Source organism: Cherax quadricarinatus, chromosome 41, assembly GCF_038502225.1.
Source record: "Cherax quadricarinatus isolate ZL_2023a chromosome 41, ASM3850222v1, whole genome shotgun sequence".
NCBI lineage: Eukaryota > Metazoa > Arthropoda > Malacostraca > Decapoda > Parastacidae > Cherax > Cherax quadricarinatus.
This window is the reverse complement of record NC_091332.1, coordinates 10,169,024-10,192,224: the sequence shown is the minus strand read 5'-3', so window position 1 is coordinate 10,192,224 and position 23,201 is coordinate 10,169,024. Positions and strand designations below refer to the sequence as shown.

The window sequence follows — 23,201 nt, the reverse complement described above, 5'->3', positions numbered from 1 at the left end:
CAGTCAGTCTTTTCTTTGCTTATTCTGTTCATCCCCCTGATAATTGCAAATTATGGCAATAATTGCTTTCTTTTTTTTTACTTTGATTTTCTGAGCTAATATTATAGCCCTTTATGGTGATTAAGAATCACATTGCATCAAATTCATTAGATTTTAAAATATTTTTTTTTCTGTGAGAAATGTTTGTTATGTAATAGTTCATTATTTTATGAGAGTTTAATTAAAGGAATGATATTAAAACCTACGTGATGACTACTGTACTGTATATATAATATTTATCAGTCTAGCAGTAAAACTGTATTATTTGGTTTATATATATTCTAACTAAACAGTAAATACTGGATTTGTTTTTCTCAAACTTTCTCCAGAATTTTACTTGACAGCAAATGGCATAATATCCATTTTTAAGATATGAAGATTTTAATAGCTAGAACATGGGAACAGATTTTGTGGTCCAAAAATGAGTGGCCGTTCTGGTAAATTTCATATTTTTTTATTATCATTACTGTATCTTACTATTGTCTTGTGAGGGAAAACATACGTAAATGATTGCAAGATAAACTAAATCACTTGTTTAAAGATATGAAGATATTTTATTAGATTTCTGTTTGCTTTTTTTCTAACTCAGAACTGTGAAGAACGAACAGCTGAAGACAAAGAAGCACGAAATAGGATTGAGGAGCTGCAAGAGAGACTGAAGGCAGCTCAAAATGAACTGGCAGGAGAAGTTCGCAAAAAAGAGGAGCTGGAGATCCAATTGGCATGCACAACTCAAGTGAGGCCTTTTTATAATCCTAATCCTCCCTTCTTGAAGAGTATACAGTGGTACCTCGAGTTATGAACTTAATTCATTCCAGAAGGCTGTTCGGGTGTTGATACCAAACGAATTTGTTCCCATAGGGAATAATGTAAATTAGATTAGTCTGTTTCAGACCCCCAAAAATACACTTACAAAAGCACTTATAAAAATACACTTGCATAATTGTTCGAGTTGGGAGCTGTTTGAAACTCAATGTACCACTGTACACTATCCATACTCTTGATTTTCTGGATGCCATTTGCTGTGCTTTCATCTTTAGGAAAATGTTTTTTCATATTGCTGATTACCATTTTAAATCTTCAGAAAATGGTTATGCATTTTATAGGTCTTTAAACCAAATGTGGAGTCAAGTTGTGTTTTGTTATTTTGCTAATGTTAAACTACAAGGAACAAAGACAAAAATTTTATCGGCAAGTTAGGGAGATCATGACTCAAGAAATGCATGTCTATGTATAAATCTGAATTCTGTTCTCCAAAGCTACTCTGATGTGTGTCTAATGCAAAATATTCATTTCAGCAGTATTTTTAAATCTAGCATAAAGTAGAAAAACATAAATTCATGTTTACCTGTATGCATCTCAGGAGAATAACATACTTCAAGACCAGCTTGCAGTATTACACGAGAAGGTAGTTACAGTTCGAACATTTGACGAGGAGCTAGCATCTCTGGATGATACTTCCTCTGCAAAACTCTGTCGCAAGGTGAGTTTGGCTCTTTAACATTTTACGTTAAAAAGCTTTAATTTGCTCAGTGTTATTTAACCCATCTTCTTTCTTCAGTCAATGCACTGGCCATATCCCACCGAAGTGGGGTGGTCTAGAAAGAAAAACGAAAGTTTCTCTTTATAAATTTAGTAATGTATACAGAAGGGGTTACTAGCCCCTTGCTCCTGGCATTTTACTTGCCTCTTGTGACATGCATGGCTTACAGAGGAAGAATTCTGTTCCACTTCCCCATGGAGATTATTAACCCATATGGCTATTTAATCTACTGTTTAATCATATTTCATTTATTCAGTAAGAAGTACATACTACCATACTATAACTTCAAACTACCAGAAATTCTTGAAAATTTCCACATCCAGTTGAATCCCGTTATCTTGAAAATTTGTCTTAAAACTAAAAAAAAAAAAAAAAAAAAAAGTAATAAAAACTCGCTATCAACTGTTTAGTTACTGGTGAATTACATATTTTTATGAAGTGGGATACAAAAAATATCATAATTGCATTTTATTATAAAATTTAACCTTAAAAGCATGAAGTAAATTAATATTGTAAATTATTGTAGCCATTGACAGGCTGGTCATAATACATAAGAACAGTAGGCTGGTAGACAGCATCCGCCCAGGAAGGTACTACCGTCCTGCCAAGTGAGTGTAAACCAGAAACCTGTAATTGTTTTATATGATAGTAGGATTGCTGGTGTCTTTTTTTCTGTCTCATAAACATGCAAGATTTTGGATACGTCTTGCTACTTCTGCTTACGCTTAGGTCACACTACACATGCATGTACAAGCATATATATACACACCCCTCTGGGTTTTCTTCTATTTTTTTACTAGTTCTTGTTCCTGTTTATTTCCTTTTATCTCCATGGGGAAGTGGAACAGAATTTTTCCTCCATAAGCCATGTGTGTCATAAGAGGCAACTAATGTGCCGGCAGCAAGGGGGCTAGTAACCCCTTCTCCTGTATACATTACTAAAGTTAAAAAGAGAAACTTTTTTTTTTTTTTTCTTTTTGGGCCACCCTGCCTTGGTGGGATGTGGCTGGTTTGTTGAAAGAAAAGACAAATTGAGGAGCACTCTAGTAGGCTTATTGGTCCATGCAAGGCAGGTCTTTCTCAACTCCAACCCTTCTCACTCGTACCGTATATTTGTTCAACCTGTTTTCAAAGCTACCCAAGTTTTTAAACCATGGTGGCCCTCCTTAGCAATCATCACAACTTTTATCAGTCACCTATGGGAGATATTGCCTTCATTTTCCTTGGGGGGAAATGAATGCAATGTCTCTCATAACAATAACTCCCTCACTCTCTTTGCTGGAAGTCTGACACAATTGATGTGTCCATCACCAGCTTCTGAGATGACTTGAGAGTCGCCTAAGTGATTTTTTTTTTTTTTTTTGGGGTCACCATATCCAACTCTGATTTTGGTTTATATATCACTGGCAACCTTGAGGCTTAGGCTTAGATCTCTGAATTACTGAGACCCTGAGAGGAAAAATTGACAGTGCTGATTGCTAATGTCGTTCTATTTCGTGTGTCTGACAGTGTATGGAAAGTTAACTGGGAAACCGTAGCTTCTGCTGCACATTGCATTAGTGCAAGGAGTACATCATTGTACGATTGCATCAATCTATATGTTAATTATTAATGGTTTATTTTTTACTTGTAAAAGGAATTTATAATAGTATGAATTGTGTATTACTTTATTAAAATCACCTTCTTTGATTTATTAAAGGAGAGAATAAGAATGAAAATTTTCATATATGTGTATGTTTGAATATATGTTATATATCACTAATGATCATCTTTTCAGTGTCTTGGTCAAGTAGATGAGCTGGCAAGCAATCCAACTTTGTACGACCTGAATGATAGTATTGAGGATACTGATGCTTCAATTGAAAGTATTCACGGAGAATGTGCCCTCATTAAGCTGAAGAATGGTGGTTATGCATGGGGCAGTCAGGTGAGCTATTAATATATTTCATGGAGGTAGAACAACAGGGCAGCAAGTTTGGTACAGGAGTGTTTGTATCGAGTGATGATAGTAAAAACTAAATTTTAAGAGATAATAATTCTATATATACAGGTTATTTTGATCAAACTAATATTTCTGCCATGTCAGTTGCCAATTTTGGGAGAAGTATACCTGGAGTAGTAGGTTGGTAGACAGCAGCCGCCCAAGGAGGTACTACCGTCCTGCCAATTGAGTGTAAAATGAAAGCCTGTAATTGTTTTACATGATGGCAGGATTGCTGGTGTCTTTTTTCTGTCTCATAAACATGCAAGATTTCAGGTATGTCTTGCTACTTCTACTTACATTACACTCCCTTCTAGGTTTTCCACTATTTTTCTTACTAGTTCTTGTTCTTGTTTATTTCCACTTATCTCCATGGGGAAGTGGAAGAGAATTCTTCCTCCGTAAGCCATGCGTGTCGTAAGAGGCGGCTGAAATTCTGGGAGCAAGGGGCTAGTAACCCCTTCTCCTGTATATATTACTAAATATAAAAGAGGGGAATGTATGAGAGTATAGTTTTAGCAACGCTCTTATATGGGTGTGAAGCGTGGGTGATGAATGTTGCAGCGAGGAGAAGGCTGGAGGCAGTGGAGATGTCATGTCTGAGGGCAATGTGTGGTGTGAATATAATGCAGAGAATTCGTAGTTTGGAAGTTAGGAGGAGGTGCGGGATTACCAAAACTGTTGTCCAGAGGGCTGAGGAAGGGTTGTTGAGGTGGTTCGGACATGTAGAGAGAATGGAGCGAAACAGAATGACTTCAAGAGTGTATCAGTCTGTAGTGGAAGGAAGGCGGGGTAGGGGTCGGCCTAGGAAGGGTTGGAGGGAGGGGGTAAAGGAGGTTTTGTGTGCGAGGGGCTTGGACTTCCAGCAGGCATGCGTGAGCGTGTTTGATAGGAGTGAATGGAGACAAATGGTTTTTAATACTTGACGTGCTGTTGGAGTGTGAGCAAAGTAACATTTATGAAGGGATTCAGGGAAACCGGCAGGCCGGACTTGAGTCCTGGAGATGGGAAGTACAGTGCCTGCACTCTGAAGGAGGGGTGTTAATGTTGCAGTTTAAAAACTGTAGTGTAAAGCACCCTTCTGGCAAGACAGTGATGGAGTGAATGATGGTGAAAGTTTTTCTTTTTCGGGCCACCCTGCCTTGGTGGGAATCGGCCGGTGTGATAATAAAAAAAAAAAAAAAAAAAAAAAAAAAAAAAAAAAGAGAAACTTTTGTTTCTCCTTTTGGGGCACCCCGCCTCGGTGGGATACGGCCGGTGTGTCGAAAGAAGAAGAAAGATACCCGGAGTATACCTGGAGAGAGTTCCAGGGGTCAACGCCCCTGCGGCCCGGTCTGTGACCAGGCCTCATGGTGGATCAGGGCCTGATCAACCAGGCTGTTGCTGCTGGCCACACATAATCCAACGTACGAACCACAGCCCAGCTGGTCAGGTACTGACTTTAGGTGCCTGTCCAGTGCCTGCTTGAAGACAGCCAGGGATCTATTGGTAATTCCCCTGATGTATGCTGGGAGGCAGTTGAACAGTCGTGGGCCCCTAACACTGTGTTGTATCTTGTCATGCTAGTGGCACCCCTGCTTTTCATTGGGGGGATGTTGCACCATCTGCTGAATCTTTTGCTTTCTTAAGGAGTGATTTTCGTGTGCAAGTTTTGGTACGGGTGCATATAATCGTGTATCTCTCCCTCCTGCATTCTAGGGAGTACAGATTTAGTAACTTCAAACGTTCCCAGTAATTGAGGTGGTTTATCACAGTTATGTGTGCTGTGAAGGTTCTCTGTACATTTTTTAGGTCAGCAATTTCACCTGCCTTGAAAGGTGCTGTTAGTGTGCAGCAATATTCCAGCCTAGGTAGAACAAGCGACCTGAAGAGTGTCATCATGGGCTTGGCATCCCTGGTTTTGAAGGTTCTCATTATCCATCCTGTCATTTTTGTAGCAGATGCAATTGATAGTGTTATGGTCCTTGAAGGCGAGATCCTTTAGAACTGCAGACACATTCATCACCTTCAAAACTACCATTAGAAAACATCTTATCTCCCTGATACACCCCATCAACTAACTACATGAATACCACCTGGTGGTTCACACTTACACTCACTCACCCATTTGACCATAAACAGAAATATTAATCTCAATCTTAAAATAATGAATCCTATGATACTCCAGTACTGACACTATGTACTGTGCCAAAACAAAAGCATTCACATTGCTAAACTCACAAACTAGTATTTAGTCACTTAGCCATAATACCAACTTACCTCATAATTTGTAATATTTTAAAATAAAGAATTAAACTAAGTCTGCCCGAAATGCCTAGCCATGCTAGGTGTTCTAGTGGTACACTCTGTAATCATTATTTAACTACATGTAAACCACACAATAACCAAATTCTGTAAATTCAACATTGTAATCCTTATAGAGAATAAACTTTGAATTGAATCACGCCCAGGCCTTCGACATTAGTTTTTCGCTCTGTTGTGTGGTTGGAATTTGTTTTATACTCCGATGAAGTTTTAATTTCCTCACATTTTCCATATCAGAGTAATTGAGGTTGCTTAAATGTGCGTGGATGTAGTGCGGATGACAAGAAACAGATGATTGCTGATGTTATGAATGAAAAGAAGTTGGATGTCCTGGCCCTAAGCGAAACAAAGCTGAAGGGGGTAGGAGAGTTTCAGTGGGGGGAAATAAATGGGATTAAATCTGGAGTATCTGAGAGAGTTAGAGCAAAGGAAGGGGTAGCAGTAATGTTAAATGATCAGTTATGGAAGGAGAAAAGAGAATATGAATGTGTAAATTCAAGAATTATGTGGATTAAAGTAAAGGTTGGATGCGAGAAGTGGGTCATAATAAGCGTGTATGCACCTGGAGAAGAGAGGAATGCAGAGGAGAGAGAGAGATTTTGGGAGATGTTAAGTGAATGTATAGGAGCCTTTGAACCAAGTGAGAGAGTAATTGTGGTAGGGGACTTGAATGCTAAAGTAGGAGAAACTTTTAGAGAGGGTGTGGTAGGTAAGTTTGGGGTGCCAGGTGTAAATGATAATGGGAGCCCTTTGATTGAACTTTGTATAGAAAGGGGTTTAGTTATAGGTAATACATATTTTAAGAAAAAGAGGATAAATAAGTATACACGATATGATGTAGGGCGAAATGACAGTAGTTTGTTGGATTATGTATTGGTAGATAAAAGACTGTTGAGTAGACTTCAGGATGTACATGTTTATAGAGGGGCCACAGATATATCAGATCACGTTCTAGTTGTAGCTACACTGAGAGTAAAAGGTAGATGGGATACAAGGAGAATAGAAGCATCAGGGAAGAGAGAGGTGAAGGTTTATAAACTAAAAGAGGAGGCAGTTAGGGTAAGATATAAACAGCTATTGGAGGATAGATGGGCTAATGAGAGCATAGGCAATGGGGTTGAAGAGGTATGGGGTAGGTTTAAAAATGTAGTGTTAGAGTGTTCAGCAGAAGTTTGTGGTTACAGGAAAGTGGGTGCAGGAGGGAAGAGGAGCGATTGGTGGAATGATGATGTAAAGAGAGTAGTAAGGGAGAAAAAGTTAGCATATGAGAAGTTTTTACAAAGTAGAAGTGATGCAAGGAGGGAAGAGTATATGGAGAAAAAGAGAGAGGTTAAGAGAGTGGTGAAGCAATGTAAAAAGAGAGCAAATGAGAGAGTGGGTGAGATGTTATCAACAAATTTTGTTGAAAATAAGAAAAAGTTTTGGAGTGAGATTAACAAGTTAAGAAAGCCTAGAGAACAAATTGATTTGTCAGTTAAAAATAGGAGAGGAGAGTTATTAAATGGAGAGTTAGAGGTATTGGGAAGATGGAAGGAATATTTTGAGGAATTGTTAAATGTTGATGAAGATAGGGAAGCTGTGATTTCGTGTATAGGGCAAGGAGGAATAACATCTTGTAGGAGTGAGGAAGAGCCAGTTGTGAGTGTGGGGGAAGTTCGTGAGGCAGTAGGTAAAATGAAAGGGGGTAAGGCAGCCGGGATTGATGGGATAAAGATAGAAATGTTAAAAGCAGGTGGGGATATAGTTTTGGAGTGGTTGGTGCAATTATTTAATAAATGTATGGAAGAGGGTAAGGTACCTAGGGATTGGCAGAGAGCATGCATAGTTCCTTTGTATAAAGGCAAAGGGGATAAAAGAGAGTGCAAAAATTATAGGGGGATAAGTCTGTTGAGTGTACCTGGTAAAGTGTATGGTAGAGTTATAATTGAAAGAATTAAGAGTAAGACGGAGAATAGGATAGCAGATGAACAAGGAGGCTTTAGGAAAGGTAGGGGGTGTGTGGACCAGGTGTTTACAGTGAAACATATAAGTGAACAGTATTTAGATAAGGCTAAAGAGGTCTTTGTGGCATATATGGATTTGGAAAAGGCGTATGACAGGGTGGATAGGGGGGCAATGTGGCAGATGTTGCAAGTGTATGGTGTAGGAGGTAGGTTACTGAAAGCAGTGAAGAGTTTTTACGAGGATAGTGAGGCTCAAGTTAGAGTATGTAGGAAAGAGGGAAATTTTTTCCCAGTAAAAGTAGGCCTTAGACAAGGATGTGTGATGTCACCGTGGTTGTTTAATATATTTATAGATGGGGTTGTAAGAGAAGTAAATGCGAGGGTCTTGGCAAGAGGCGTGGAGTTAAAAGATAAAGAATCACACACAAAGTGGGAGTTGTCACAGCTGCTCTTTGCTGATGACACTGTGCTCTTGGGAGATTCTGAAGAGAAGTTGCAGAGATTGGTGGATGAATTTGGTAGGGTGTGCAAAAGAAGAAAATTAAAGGTGAATACAGGAAAGAGTAAGGTTATGAGGATAACAAAAAGATTAGGTGATGAAAGATTGAATATCAGATTGGAGGGAGAGAGTATGGAGGAGGTGAACGTATTCAGATATTTGGGAGTGGACGTGTCAGCGGATGGGTCTATGAAAGATGAGGTGAATCATAGAATTGATGAGGGAAAAAGAGTGAGTGGTGCACTTAGGAGTCTGTGGAGACAAAGAACTTTGTCCTTGGAGGCAAAGAGGGGAATGTATGAGAGTATAGTTTTACCAACGCTCTTATATGGGTGTGAAGCGTGGGTGATGAATGTTGCAGCGAGGAGAAGGCTGGAGGCAGTGGAGATGTCATGTCTGAGGGCAATGTGTGGTGTGAATATAATGCAGAGAATTCGTAGTTTGGAAGTTAGGAGGAGGTGCGGGATTACCAAAACTGTTGTCCAGAGGGCTGAGGAAGGGTTGTTGAGGTGGTTCGGACATGTAGAGAGAATGGAGCGAAACAGAATGACTTCAAGAGTGTATCAGTCTGTAGTGGAAGGAAGGCGGGGTAGGGGTCGGCCTAGGAAGGGTTGGAGGGAGGGGGTAAAGGAGGTTTTGTGTGCGAGGGGCTTGGACTTCCAGCAGGCATGCGTGAGCGTGTTTGATAGGAGTGAATGGAGACAAATGGTTTTTAATACTTGACGTGCTGTTGGAGTGTGAGCAAAGTAACATTTATGAAGGGATTCAGGGAAACCGGCAGGCCGGACTTGAGTTCTGGAGATGGGAAGTACAGTGCCTGCACTCTGAAGGAGGGGTGTTAATGTTGCAGTTTAAAAACTGTAGTGTAAAGCACCCTTCTGGCAAGACAGTGATGGAGTGAATGATGGTGAAAGTTTTTCTTTTTCGGGCCACCCTGCCTTGGTGGGAATCGGCCGGTGTGATAATAAAAAAAAAAAAAAATAATATAATATTGTTTTCTGCAGACCATTTAAAGATTTGGTTGATCCGCCTGGAGTCTTGCAGTGGGGTGTAATCTGCAAAGGAAGACACGGCGCTGTGGCTTATATCCCTGTCTGTCCAATATGAGGATGAGGAACAAGATGGGGGCAAGTACTGTGCCTTGTGGAATGGAGCTTTTCGCTGTAGTGCCTCAGACTTTACTCTGTTGACTACTACACTTTGTGTTCTATTTGTTAGGAAATTATAGATCCATCTACCGGCTCTTCCTGTTATTTCTTATCACACATTTTGTGCACTGTTACACCATGGTCACACTTGTCAGAGGCTTTTGCAAAGTCTGTGTATATTACATCTGCATTCTGTTTGTCTTCTAGAGCATGCAGGACCTTGTCATAGTGGTCCAGTAGTTGGGGCAGACAGGAGCGACCTGCTCTAAACCCATGCTGCCCTGGGTTGTGTAACTGATGGATATCTAGATGGGTGGTGATCTTGCTTCTTAGAACCCTTTCAAAGATTTTTATGATATGGGATGTTAGCACTATTGGTCTTTAGTTCTTTGCAATTGCTTTACTGCCCCCTTTGTGGAGTGGGGCTATGTCTGTTGTTTTTAGTAACTGTGGGACGACCCCAGTGTCCAAGCTCCTTATCCACAGGATGTTAAAAGCACGCGATAGGGGCTTCTTGCAGTTCTTCATGAACACGGAGTTCCATGAATCTGGGCCTGGGTCACAGTGCATGGGCATGTCATTGCCTTTTTGAAGTCATTTGGCATCAGGATAATATCAGATAGGTGTGTGTCTACTAAATTCTCTCTCTCTCATAAAAAATTCAGTTAGGTCTTCGACTGTGTCTGGTTAGTGGCTCGCTATAAACCGAGTCATATTAGGACTTGAGTAGTTCACTCATTTCCTTGCTGTCATCTGTGTAGGACCCATCCCGTGAAAGTAGGGGCCCAATACTGGATGCTGTTCTAGACTTTGATGTGGCATAAGAAAAGAAATACTTTGGGTTCCTTTCAATTTCATTTATGGCTTTTAGTTCTCACATTTCTTGACTCCTGTAAGATTCCTGTAGCTTTAGTTCGATGTTTGCTATTTCTTTGGCCAGTGTCTCCCTACATATTGCAGATACATTGGCCTCTTGTAGCCGCTATGTTATTCTTTGCCTTTGCCTGTATAGGGAGCGCCTTTCTCTTTCTAGTTTACATCATCTCCTCCTTTTTAGCTTCAAAAATCCTGACAATTCCAAGAATTGTTGAAAGTTTTCGGTATTGCTAAAACATCACACCGCCTTTACTTTTTGACATACATGTACTGATTAATAATGAAAATTATTAAATACAGTAATTTTAATAGATTATAGGACTGTTGTTGAAGTCAGCAGGATCAGGATTTGATAAAACGAAAGTTGTCATCTGCAAACAGAACTAGTTTAAGCTCCTGAGAGGCAATAGGTAGGTCATTGATGTAGATCATGAATTATAGAGGGCCTAGGATGCTGCCCTTTGGCACCCACTATAGTGAGAGGCTGGGTTGATAAGGTAGTGACATCGTCATATTCTGATATCTGTCTGTGAGTGAGGGCATGCTGTATGATTCTGTAATGTTTTAACTTAATTTTCTTTGATTCGTCTTCTTTCTCATTACAGCAATACCTTGAATAGTACGGTTAATGTGTCAAAAAAATACCGTACAGTACAACTGTACTGATCAAGTTATTATATGAAATGTGTTTTAATGTAATGCATTCCAACAATGTGACTCAGTGCTTCTGATCACAAAAATATTTAACTGTTTGCTTAGTACAAATCAGTGCACATGAAACTCTTGCACACATTTACAAAAGATAAAAATGAAAAAATAGTACTAAAGATTTTTATTACAGTTGTAAATAAACAGTGTACACACAGTAAATAAAAATATAGTTTTTATTTTCAAAAATAGTTGAACAGCATAGTTTGCACAGTTTTTTCTTCTTTTTATCAGCATACATGTCTCTAGCATCGAATACCATTTTGTAACGCCTGCCTAACTCTAATGCCTCATTTAGTGTTTGCATCAGCATTCATTATGAAGTCACACGCATCTTCTACTTTTGCAATTAAAATTGATAGTTCTTCCAATGTTAATTCTTTTGTAGGTGCAGCATTTTCTTGATTTTCCTGTTTCTTCAAATAAACATTACTGATTCCACAAGTGTTGTATCATAGTCATCAGAAAGGGAGTCGGTGCATTGATGCACATTTTCACAGTCCAAAGCTTCTAATCTGAGATGATCTTTCCCAAGCTGCACAGTGTTTTCACAAACAGTTTCAATATATTATTCAAAACCAGCAAAATCATTGGAACAATGTGGTAAAAGAAATTGCCAAACAGCTCTCATGTTGCTCACAGTTATTTCAAGCTGTGATTCACTTATGTTTTCATTTGCATTTTGGATATTGTAACCTTTTCAATATTCACTTAAACTTGTGGCATTTTCTCTGGTTGTTATTTTTATGGCTTGCCCAAAAGTACATCTTAAATAATAGGCCTTAAGTGTAGCAATGACACCCAGATCCACTGGCTGCAATAACGATGCTGTGTTCAGTGGCGGAAAATTACATTGACATTTTCATTCAAGTCAGAAAGAGAAGTAGGATGACCCGGTACATTATCCAATAAATAATTTGGAAACCAATTTTCAAATAGTAACAACCTGGTTGATCAGGCCCTGATCTACTGTGAGGCCTGGTCACGGACCAGGCCGGGGGGGAGGGGGCTGATGACCCCTTAAACCTCCTCCAGTTATATCCCAGGTACATCCAGACTTCTTATTTGACTGCCATATAACAGGAAGAGCAATTTTTGAATAGGATTTAAGAGCACTTGGATTTTCTGCTCTGTACACCAGCATAGGCTTTAATTTAAATTAATCAAATGCATTCCCACTTAATGAAAGCATTAAATGGTCTTTGGAGACTATATCCTGGTTGTGATGATTCTTTTCCCATCATATAAGTGCATGACGGCATCTTCCAAAATAAACCCATTTCTTCTACATTAAAAATTTGCTTAACTTTATAGCCATTTTCTTCAGTCAGTTTTTTAGATCATTAGGAAATCTTGCAGCTGCCTCATTATCTACACTAGCACTTTGACCAGTAAATTGAATATTGAGGAGTCTCGTATTCTTTTTAAAGTTGTAAAAGCAGCCACAAATGCCAAAAAATTTCCCCTTAATTGCCATTTTCTTTTTTTAACATTGAATAGAGACTTGTTCCTTTAATTTGAATCATCATCTGACTTAATGGAATTCTCTTTTCGCTGCAGTCTTCAATACATAATAAAAGACATTCCATATTATCCATTTCAGAACTACAATTTTTAACAATCACTTTTGACATAGGTATAAGATGCTATATCCATTCCATGCCCTTTTATCTCGTTCATTTTCTTGTCACGTAGATGTCCCATAGCTCGATTACTAGCACACACTGCTCACATACTGAGGTCCGGGGATTGATCCCCTGGTATGGCTGGAAAACAGGATGTGTTTCCATAAGACACCTGCTGTTCCTGTTCACCCATCAGTAAAATGGATTCCAAGGTGTTAATCGGCTGGTGTGTATCGCATCCTGGGACAAGACCTAATTTGCCCGAAATTCTCTGTATAACAAGGGACAAGGGGCTTTCTATATAGTAGTATGTCATTGATGTCAGCTAGCCCTGTATACCTTGTACATATACTTGTAGAAATAAAGATCTTTCATAACAAGGGGCAAGGGGCTTTCTATATAGTAGTACGTATGTCATTGATGTAAGCTAGCCCTGTATACCTTGTACATATACTTGTAGAAATAAAGATCTTTCTTTCAACACACCGGCCGTATCTCACCGAGGCGGGGTGGCCCAAAAGGAAAAACGAAAGTTTCTCCTTTTACATTTAGTAATATACAGTGGACCCCCGCGTTACGATATTAATCCATTCCCGAGAGCTCATCGTATGCTGAAATTATCATAAGGCGAATTAATTTTCCCCATAAGAAATAATGGAAATCAAATTAATCTGTGCAAGACACCCTTTCTTCTTTCAACAAACCAGCCGCATCCCACCAAGGCAGGGTGACCTAAAAAGAAAAACAAAAGTTTCTCATTTTAAATTTAGTAATTTATACAGGAGAAGGGGTTACTAGCCCCTTGCTCCCATGCAAGACACCCAAAAGTATGAAAAAAAAATTTTTACCACATGAAATATTAATTTTAATACACACAAATTGAAGACATGCACAGTTAATACTCTACTAAGAATAGAATACATGACACTTACCTTTATTGAAGATCTGGTGATGACTGATAGGATGGGAGGAGGGGAGAGTGTGGATGTTATTATTGTTTAGAAGGGGAATCCCCTTCCATTAGGACTTGAGGTATCGAGTCCTTTTCTGGGGTTACTTCCCTTCTTTTGATGCCACTAGGACCAGCTTGAGAGTCACTGGACCTCTGTCGCACAACATCTGTCCATAGAGCTCTGTACCTCTCGTTCCTTTATGATTTGTCTAAAGTGGTTCACAACATTGTCATTGTAATAGTCACCAGCACAGCTTGCAATAGCTGTGTGAGGGTGATTTTCATCCATAAAGGTTTGCACTTCAAGCCACTTTGCACACATTTCCTTAATCTCTCTTCAATTCCATACTAATTCTCACCCTTTTTACCACAGGGATGGCACTAGAAGCTTTCTTGTGGTCCATGGTGACTTACTTTGCAGTTACAAGCACTAAAAACACTGGGATAATGTGAAATGTACCGAATGTATGCGTAGATGCGACCACACTTGCTGGCTTGTAAACACTGGTGCTGAGGCCACAAGTGGGATGCTTCCTGGATGAATCACATAAGGCGAGTTTTTTAGCGCGGGGTGAGGCAAAATTTTTGTGTTAAAATGTATTGTATGGCGGATTTAACGTAATGCGATGCCATCGTAAGGCGGGGGTCCACTGTATACAGGAGAAGGGGTTACTAGCCCCTTGCTCCCAGCATTTTAGTCGCCTCTTACGACACGCATGGCTTACCGAGGAAGAATTCTGTTCCACTTCCCTATGGAGATAAGAGGAAATAAACAAGAACAAGAACTAGAAAGAAAACAGAAGAAAACCCAGAGGGGTATGTATGTATATACGTATATGCTTGTACATGTATGTGTAGTGTTACCTAAGTGTAAGTAGAAGTAGCAAGACGTACCTGAAACCTTGCATGTTCATGAGACAGAAAAAAGGACGCCAGCAATCCTACCATCATGTAAAACAATTACAGGCTTTGGTTTTACACTCACTTGGCAGGACGGTAGTACCTCCCTGACTGGTTGCTGTCTACCAGCCTATTACCTAGAAAGAAATAAAGATATTATTATTATATATGAGTGAATGGAGACGAATGATACTTGGGACCTGACGATCTGTTGGAGTGTGAGCAGGGTAATATTTAGTGAAGGGATTCAGGGAAACCGGTTATTTTCATATAGTCGGACTCGAGTCCTGGAAATGGGAAGTACAATGCCTGCACTTTAAAGGAGGGGTTTGGGATGTTGGCAGTTTGGAGGGATATGTTGTGTATCTTTATATGTATATGCTTCTAAACTGTTGTATTCTGAGCGCCTCTGCAAAAGCAGTGATAATGTGTGAGTGTGGTGAAAGTGTTGAATGATGATGAAAGTATTTTCTTTTTGGGGATTTTCTTTCTTTTTTGGGTCACCCTGCCTCGGTGGGAGACGGCCGACTTGTTGAAAAAAAAAAAAAAATTATGATTATTATTACGTGCTATTTTAGCATATGATGGGCCATCTTCATCTAATGTTAACCATTTATGTTTACTAGAATGCTCAGCATCATTGCATTTTCTCTTTCCATTCATATTTGCATATAAAATGGGTAATATTACTTTATATAATAAAGAAAAATTTTTTGTAATGTACTGTATAAGACTACACAACTTCACTGCTCGGAGTCTGGAGTGATACTGACGTTTGCATCACTCTAGTCTGGTACATAGCAGCAGTGCATGTTGTAGTTAAATAAAATTTATATTAATACATTTATAAGTACAGTGGACCCCCGCTTAACGATCACCTCCCAATGCGACCAATTATGTAAGTGTATTTATGTAAGTGCGTTTGTACGTGTATGTTTGGGGGTCTGAAATGGACTAATCTACTTCACAATATTCCTTATGAGAACAAATTCGGTCAGTACTGGCACCTGAACATACTTCTTGAATGAAAATACAGTGGACCCCCGGTTAACGATATTTTTTCACTCCAGAAGTATGTTCAGGTGCCAGTACTGACCGAATTTGTTCCCATAAGGAATATTGTGAAGTAGATTAGTCCATTTCAGACCCCCAAACATACACGTACAAACGCACTTACATAAATACACTTACATAATTGGTCGCATTCGGAGGTGATCGTTATGCGGGGGTCCACTGTATATCGTTAACCGGGGGTCCACTGTATATGGAGAGTAAAACAAAGGTGAAGAGAGTGGTGAGAGAGTGCAGAAGGAGAGCAGGTGATAGAGTGGGAGAGGCACTGTCAAGAAATTTTAATGAAAATAAGAAAAAATTTTGGAGTTAAACAAGTTAAGAAAGCCTAGGGAAAGTATGGATTTGTCAGTTAAAAACAGAGTAGGGGAGTTAGTAGATGGGGAGAGGGAGGTATTAGGTAGATGGCGAGAATATTTTGAGGAACTTTTAAATGTTGAGGAAGAAAGGGAGGCGGTAATTTCATGCACTGGTCAGGGAGATATACCATCTTTTAGGAGTGAAGAAGAGCAGAATGTAAGTGTGGGGGAGGTACACGAGGCACTACATAGAATGAAAGGGGGTAAAGCAGCTGGAACTGATGGGATCATGACAGAAATGTTAAAAGTAGGGGGGATATAGTGTTGGAGTGGTTGGTACTTTTGTTTAATAAATGTATGAAAGAGGGGAAGGTACCTAGGGATTGGCAGAGAGCATGTATAGTCCCTTTATATAAAGGGAAAGGGGACAAAAGAGATTGTAAAAATTATAGAGGAATAAGTTTATTGAGTATACCAGGAAAAGTGTACGGTAGGGTTATAATTGAAAGAATTAGAGGTAAGACAGAATGTAGGATTGCGGATGAGCAAGGAGTTTTCAGAGTGGGTAGGGGATGTGTAGATCAAGTGTTTACATGGAAGCATATATGTGAACAGTATTTAGATAAAGGTAGGGAAGTTTTTATTGCATTTATGGATTTAGAAAAGGCATATGATAGTGGATAGGGGAGCAATGTGGCAGATGTTGCAAGTATATGGAATAGGTGGTAAGTTACTAAATGCTGTAAAGAGTTTTTATGAGGATAGTGAGGCTCAGGTTAGGGTGTGTAGAAGAGAGGGAGACTACTTCCCGGTAAAAGTAGGTCTTAGACAGGAATGTGTAATGTCACCATGGTTGTTTAATATATTTATAGATGGGGTTGTAAAGGAAGTAAATGCTAGGGTGTTCGGGAGAGGGGTGGGATTAAATTTTGGGGAATCAAATTCAAAATGGGAATTGACACAGTTACTTTTTGCTGATGATACTGTGCTTGTGGGAGATTCTAAAGAAAAATTGCAAAGGTTAATGGATGAGTTTGGGAATGTGTGTAAAGGTAGAAAGTTGAAAGTGAACATAGAGAAGACTAAGGTGATGAGGGTATCAAATGATTTAGATAAAGAAAAATTGGATATCAAATTGGGGAGGAGGAGTATGGAAGAAGTGAATGTTTTCAGATACTTGGGAGTTGACGTGTCGGCGGATGGATTTATGAAGGATGAGGTTAATCATAGAATTGATGAGGGAAAAAAGGTGAGTGGTGCATTGAGGTATATGTAGAGTCAAAAAACGTTATCTATGGAGGCAAAGAAGGGAATGTATGAAAGTATAGTAGTACCAACACTCTTATATGGGTGTGAAGCTTGGGTGGTAAATGCAGCAGCGAGGAGATGGTTGGAGGCAGTGGAGATGTCCTGTTTAAGGGCAATGTGTGGTGTAAATATTATGCAGAAAATTCGGAGTGTGGAAATTAGGAAAAGGTGTGGAGTTAATAAAAGTATTAGTCAGAGGGCAGAAGAGGGGTTGTTGAGGTGGTTTGTTCATTTAGAGAGAATGGATCAAAGTAGAATGACATGGAAAGCATATAAATCTGTAGGGGAAGGAAGGCGGGGTAGGGGGTCGTCCTCGAAAGGGTTGGAGAGAGGGGGTAAAGGAGGTTTTGTGGGCGAGGGGCTTGGGCTTCCAGCAAGCGTGCGTGAGCATGTTAGATAGGAGTAAATGGAGACGAATGGTACTTGGGACCTGACGATCTGTTGGAGTGTGAGCGGGGTAATATTTAGTGAAAGGATTCAGGGAAACCGGTTATTTTCATATAGTCGGACTTGAGTCCTGGAAATGGGAAGTACAATGCCTGCACTTTAAAGGAGGGGTTTGGGATATTGGCAGTTTGGAGGGATATGTTGTGTATCTTTTTATGTATATGCTTCTAAACTGTTGTGTTCTGAGCACCTCTGCAAAAACAGTGATAATGTGTGTGTGTGGTGAAAGAGTTGAATGATGATGAAAGTATTTTCTTTTTGGGGATTTTCTTTCTTTTTTGGGTCACCCTGCCTCGGTGGGAGATGGCCGACTTGTTAAAAAAAAAAAATTATAAAATGTATTAGTATATCAAAACACACTGTTCAAAACTGTATCATGGAAGGTATTATCTGGAGAGGGTTTCAGGGGTCAGCACCCCTGTGGCTCTGTCTGAGACCAGGCCTCATGGTATATCAGGGTCTGATCAACCAGGCTGTTACTCCTGGCCGCACACACAGACGCATGAACCACAGCCCGGTTGGTCAGGTGCTGACTTTAGGTGCCTGTCCAGTACCTTCTTGAAGACAGCCAGGGGTCTGTTGGTAATCTCCCTTATGTATGCTGGGAGGCAGTTGAACAGTCTTGGGGCCCAGACACTTAGTGTTGTCTCTCAGTACACTCGTGGTGCCCCTGCTTTTCATCGGGGGAATGCTGCATCTCCTGCCGAGTCTTTTGCTTTCATAGGGAGTGATTTTTGTGTGCAGGTTTGGTACCGATCCCTCCAGGACCTTCCAAATGTATATTATCATGTATCTCTTGCCTGCATTCCAGGGAATACAGATCAGGGACCTTCAACCGTTCCCAGTAATTTAGATGCCTTATCGTACTTATGTGTGCCGTGAAAGTTCTTTGTACGCTCTCCAGGTCTGCAATGTCTCCAGCCTTGAAGGGGGCCATTAGTGTACAGCAGTATTCCAGCCTAGAGAGAACAAGCGATAGGGAGAGGATCATCATGGGCATGGCGTCCCTAGTTTCGAAGTTTCTCATTATCTATCCTGTCATTTTCCTAGCAGATGAGGTAGATACATTGTTGTGGTCTTTGAAGGCGAGATCCTCTTGACGTTATCACTGCCAGGTCCTTCACATTTCTTTTTCGCTCTATTGTATGGTTAGAATTTGTTGTATACCTTGATACAGTTTTAATTTCCTCAAGTTTTTCATATCTGAGTAGTTGAAATTTCTCCTTGTTGAACCTCGTATTATTTTGAGTGGCCCATTTGAAGATTTGGTTGATGTCCGCTTATAGTCTCGCGGTGTCTTCGATGGAGGTCACTGCCATGGCAATCCGGGTGTCATCTGCAAAGTAAGACATGGAGCTATGGCTTATATCTCTGTCTATGTCCAAAATGAGGATGAGGAATAGAATGGGAGTAAGTACTGTGCCTTGTGGAACAGCTTGTCACCATGGCTGCCTGAGACTTTACTCTGTTTACTGTTGCTCTTTGTGTTCTGTTTGTCAGGAAGTTATAGATCTATCTACCAACTTTTCCTGTTATTCTTTTCTCACACATTTTGTGTGCTATTACACCATGGTCACACCTGTCGAAAGCGTTTGCAAAGTTTGTGTATACTACATCTTATTTATCCTCTACAGCATCCAGGACCTTGTCATAGTGGCCCAGTAGCTGGGACAGGCAGGAGCGACCTGCTCTAAACCCATGTTGCCCTGGGTTGTGTAATTGATGGGTATCTAGGTGGTTGGTAATCTTGCTTCTTAGAACCCTTTCAAAGATTTTGATGATATGGGATGTTAGTGCTATCAATCTGTAGTTCTTTGAAATTGCTTCACTGCCACCTTTGTGGAGTGAGGCTGTGTCTGTTGTTTTAGTGTGTGTGGGATGAACCCTGTGTCCATTCTTCCTCTCCATAGAATGCTGAAGACACGTGATAGGGGCTTCTTGCAATTTTTGATGAACACGGAGTTCCATGAGTCTGGGCCTGGGCCTGGGACTTTTCAGTCTTGTGGAGTTAGGATAATATCTGAGATTTTTTAAATGTCCAGATTTTGGGTTTTGTTCATAAAGAATTCATTTGGATTGTCGACCCTTAATCTGGGCAGCGGCTCACTGAACACTGAGTTGTATTGAGACTTTAATATCTCATTTCTTGGCTGTCATCTGTGTATGTCCCATCCTGCCTAAGCAGGGACCCAGTACTGGATGTTGTTTTTCCTTTAGATTTGGCATAAGAGAAGAAGTATTTTCAATTTCCTTTATAGCTTTTAGTTCTTCTTGTGATTCTTGTCTCCTGTAAGATTCCTTCAGCTTGAGTTTGATATTCGAAATTTCATTGACCAGTGCCTCCTGTCGTATGTATTTCAGATACGTATATTACTGTATACTATTTTTTTTTTGCCTCCTTGGTAAAAGATCCTAGAAGTCTGCTGATTGATTTTTCAACACATTGTACTATAATAATCAGCAGTTTGTATTTTCAGTAGATTATAATGGTTATAAAATAAGCTTAAAATTAATTTACTAAGATTTAAGTTATTTAATTGATTACCAGTGATAAAAAATTATTTGAGTAATTATGGTAATAATATTTGATATCATTTGTGCATAAAACATTTGAGGTTCATCTTGCTAACTTCTAAGTTTTTTAATTGCAACAAAGCTGTATAGCCCATTGGGGTTTAGCAACTGTTTTTGAATATAATTTCACAAGCAAAATGTTCCATCAAATTATTCATTGTATTACATTTTGTCTGTGCATTTGTGTATCGAGTGGTATGGTGTAAACTAATAATACATTATTGTTTGTAACCCAATTTATTATGATTTATCAACATTTTTCAGGAATCATTGGCATCAATTGGTCAGGTAGTGAGTCACGTTGGATCTTGCGGGACATCCCCTGGGACAGAAACTAGTGACGCTCCGCACAACTCCCTCTTGTCAGAACTTGACACATCATACCGCATCTTAATTGAGAAGTATGAAGCTCTCCTGGAAGCTCGTGAACAGCAACAGCAAAAGCAGCAAACCACACAGGAAACTACTGGTCTTGACCATGAAGGCCTTGTACATCCAGGGGTTGATGACATATCAGGACCAATGAGTCTGGTAATGACAGATTCTTTGCATGATCCTGCCATCACACTCAAGTGCCAGCGTTGCCACACTTGCACCTGTGACCTTAAGCCTTCTGTTGGTCGACCTAAGAGTAACACAGAAGAGTTTTCAGAGGTGGAGACAACATCGTCTGGTTTTTCTGATGGAGAAAGTAGGCTGTGTAATAAGGCAACACAGACTGGAGAAGAAACACCATACCGTGAAATTTTTGATGACCTGACGCCCACACCAACTGTATCTGGCAAATGCTTAGATCTTAGTTCCCCTATCAATCCATGTGATAGGCGATTCCAGGCAGCTCCTGAGTATAAAAAATTATTCCAGGAGATTTTTACAGTCTTGAAGAAAACTGTAGATGAAAAAGACAATCAAGCTCAACCTTCCAAGACCCCTCAGGCACAAGAAGAGAAAGTACATGTTAGCAGTAAGACTGCCAAAACTGATGACTACAATACTTCTGTAAATACTGAATCATCTAAGGTTTCTTTAGAGAAAATTGAAGAAACTAGGTCTTCACCCACAGAAATATGCAAGTCTGCTCCTATTAAGGGCACTGTAGACTCTCAAGTCGAATATATTGAAGAGATGGAGATCATTACAATTACTAAAGAATTTAACCTAAGAGAATCTTCTCAGATCTCTGAGAACAAATGTAAAGAAGACTCAAGTTTGCAGGAAAAGAATGCATGCCAAGTTACTCCTGAGGATCAGCGCATTATCCACAAACCACCTCGGCCCGATTCCCTTGACTTGGGTAACAGCTCACGACCATCTAGCAGGCAAAAGCGCCGTCGCCGTCAGCATCGCATCCGCCTAGATTCTTATCAACAACAACCATATCAAGGGCAGTATCAATACACACATGGAGGCATGAGTATGAATCAGTCACATCATGGACAGCCAGGCCATAAGCATAAAAGGGATAGAGATCTGCATCAGAGGCAACCACAAGACGAATTTCCAATTCTCCAGTCGCAGTCAGAAGAGGAGGCTGGGAGGACCAGGATTGTTTACAATTCTTCTAGAGGGCGCTGTGAACATCACAGATCACGCAGACACAGAGATCGTAGCAATAATAACCAACCCCATAAAGATGTGCAACAAGAAAATGACCAAAGTGAAAATCAAAAACACCAAAATTCAGACATGGACTCGAGAGGAAAGCCTGCCATGCCCAAGATTAATTACCCATCTGTAGAAGTTGCCAAATTAAGAAAACTTGAGATGACATATGCAGAAGCCCTGAAACATTCATTACACAGAGCCTACTATAATCGTAGGTACTGAAAAGGTTCAGATATACTGTACTACTGTATAAATTTCATCTGTGTTGGGTAATCGTTAAGTGTAAATCAAATTATTAAAAGATCTAATATAATTTCTGATAGTGTGGCAAAAAACTCAGTTATTGTATTCTTCGTCTTAATCTGTTGTATTTTGTAAATATAAATGTATATACATAAGTACACTTGACATCTTTGTAAAATATTTCTTTGGGTATATATAATATTTATTTCTCTTAGTGTGCCAAGTAGCATTTAGTAGCTTGTAGTTTCCTTTGTTCATGTTTCACTGTGTTAATACAGTATTGATGATGCCACACTTTGTATAGCTGCTGCTGCTTTTCTTTACTGGTTGTGTATTTTGACTACAAAACTCATCTTGGAATCTCCCTGTTGATGCCTGCTTTTGAGTTTGCAGTTTGATTTTTTGTTTGAGTAACCCAGTTCATGTGCCAAAGAACAGGCTAACTCTTTAATGCCCACAAAAATGTCATTTCTGATCATTTATAGCCATATATATGGATCCAGATTTTAAAGAAAATGTTTGCTTAAAGTTACTGATTTTCTTTGACATACTCTTATTTTAAGGAAAAAATATTAATACAGTACATGAGAGCAGTCCTATTGATTTCTAGTCTAATCCGATTTTTTCAATATACTGTATTATGTATAAATTATTTATGGTCACAGTTGGCACCTAGCTTACAAAAAATGTATATTTTTATTAAGTGCAATAAGTACATTCCAGCCATAGTCTTTCTGTTGACAGTTGTAATTATCAATCTCAAACATTAAATATATATATATACGTATTATATATTTTTTGTTATGAGCTGGAACATTGTGTTTGTGTTTTGTGTGTGCAAGAAAGAATGGATAATTGTTTGTGTTTTTCTTTGGATAGAGGAGTGTTGTGCCCGAGTTATAAAGAACATTTAGTTATTTCCATTATCATGGTCCACTGATAATACTAGCTTAGCCAGTTTTCATGTCTAATATTTACTGCTACTGTATTTGTTAGATTTACTGTTTAATATGCAAAAATTTAGTTAAATGCACATGTTACTGTGAAAACTGAATTTATGCTATGCAAATTGTATTTGAGGCCATTGTAAATGTTCATAACTAAAATATACATTGATAAAAATAGTTAAATCTGAT

The 23,201-nt window shown here is 39.4% G+C and overlaps 1 protein-coding gene across 3 annotated transcripts in view; it reads left to right on the top strand.

Moving 5' to 3' along the window:
- Nucleotides 1-22,511, top strand: part of Cen (cerebellar degeneration-related protein 2-like) — a 298,305-nt gene extending 275,794 nt beyond the window's left edge. For all 3 annotated transcript variants that reach the window (XM_053786683.2, XM_070092990.1, XM_070092991.1), the window contains exons 6-9: nt 629-775; nt 1,403-1,522; nt 3,360-3,509; nt 20,482-22,511. In XM_053786683.2, the coding sequence (XP_053642658.1) occupies nt 629-775; nt 1,403-1,522; nt 3,360-3,509; nt 20,482-22,044 (1,980 nt within the window). In that variant the 3' untranslated portion in view covers nt 22,045-22,511. The remainder of the gene's footprint in view (nt 1-628; nt 776-1,402; nt 1,523-3,359; nt 3,510-20,481) is intronic.
- The last annotated feature ends 690 nt before the right edge of the window (nt 22,512-23,201 follow it).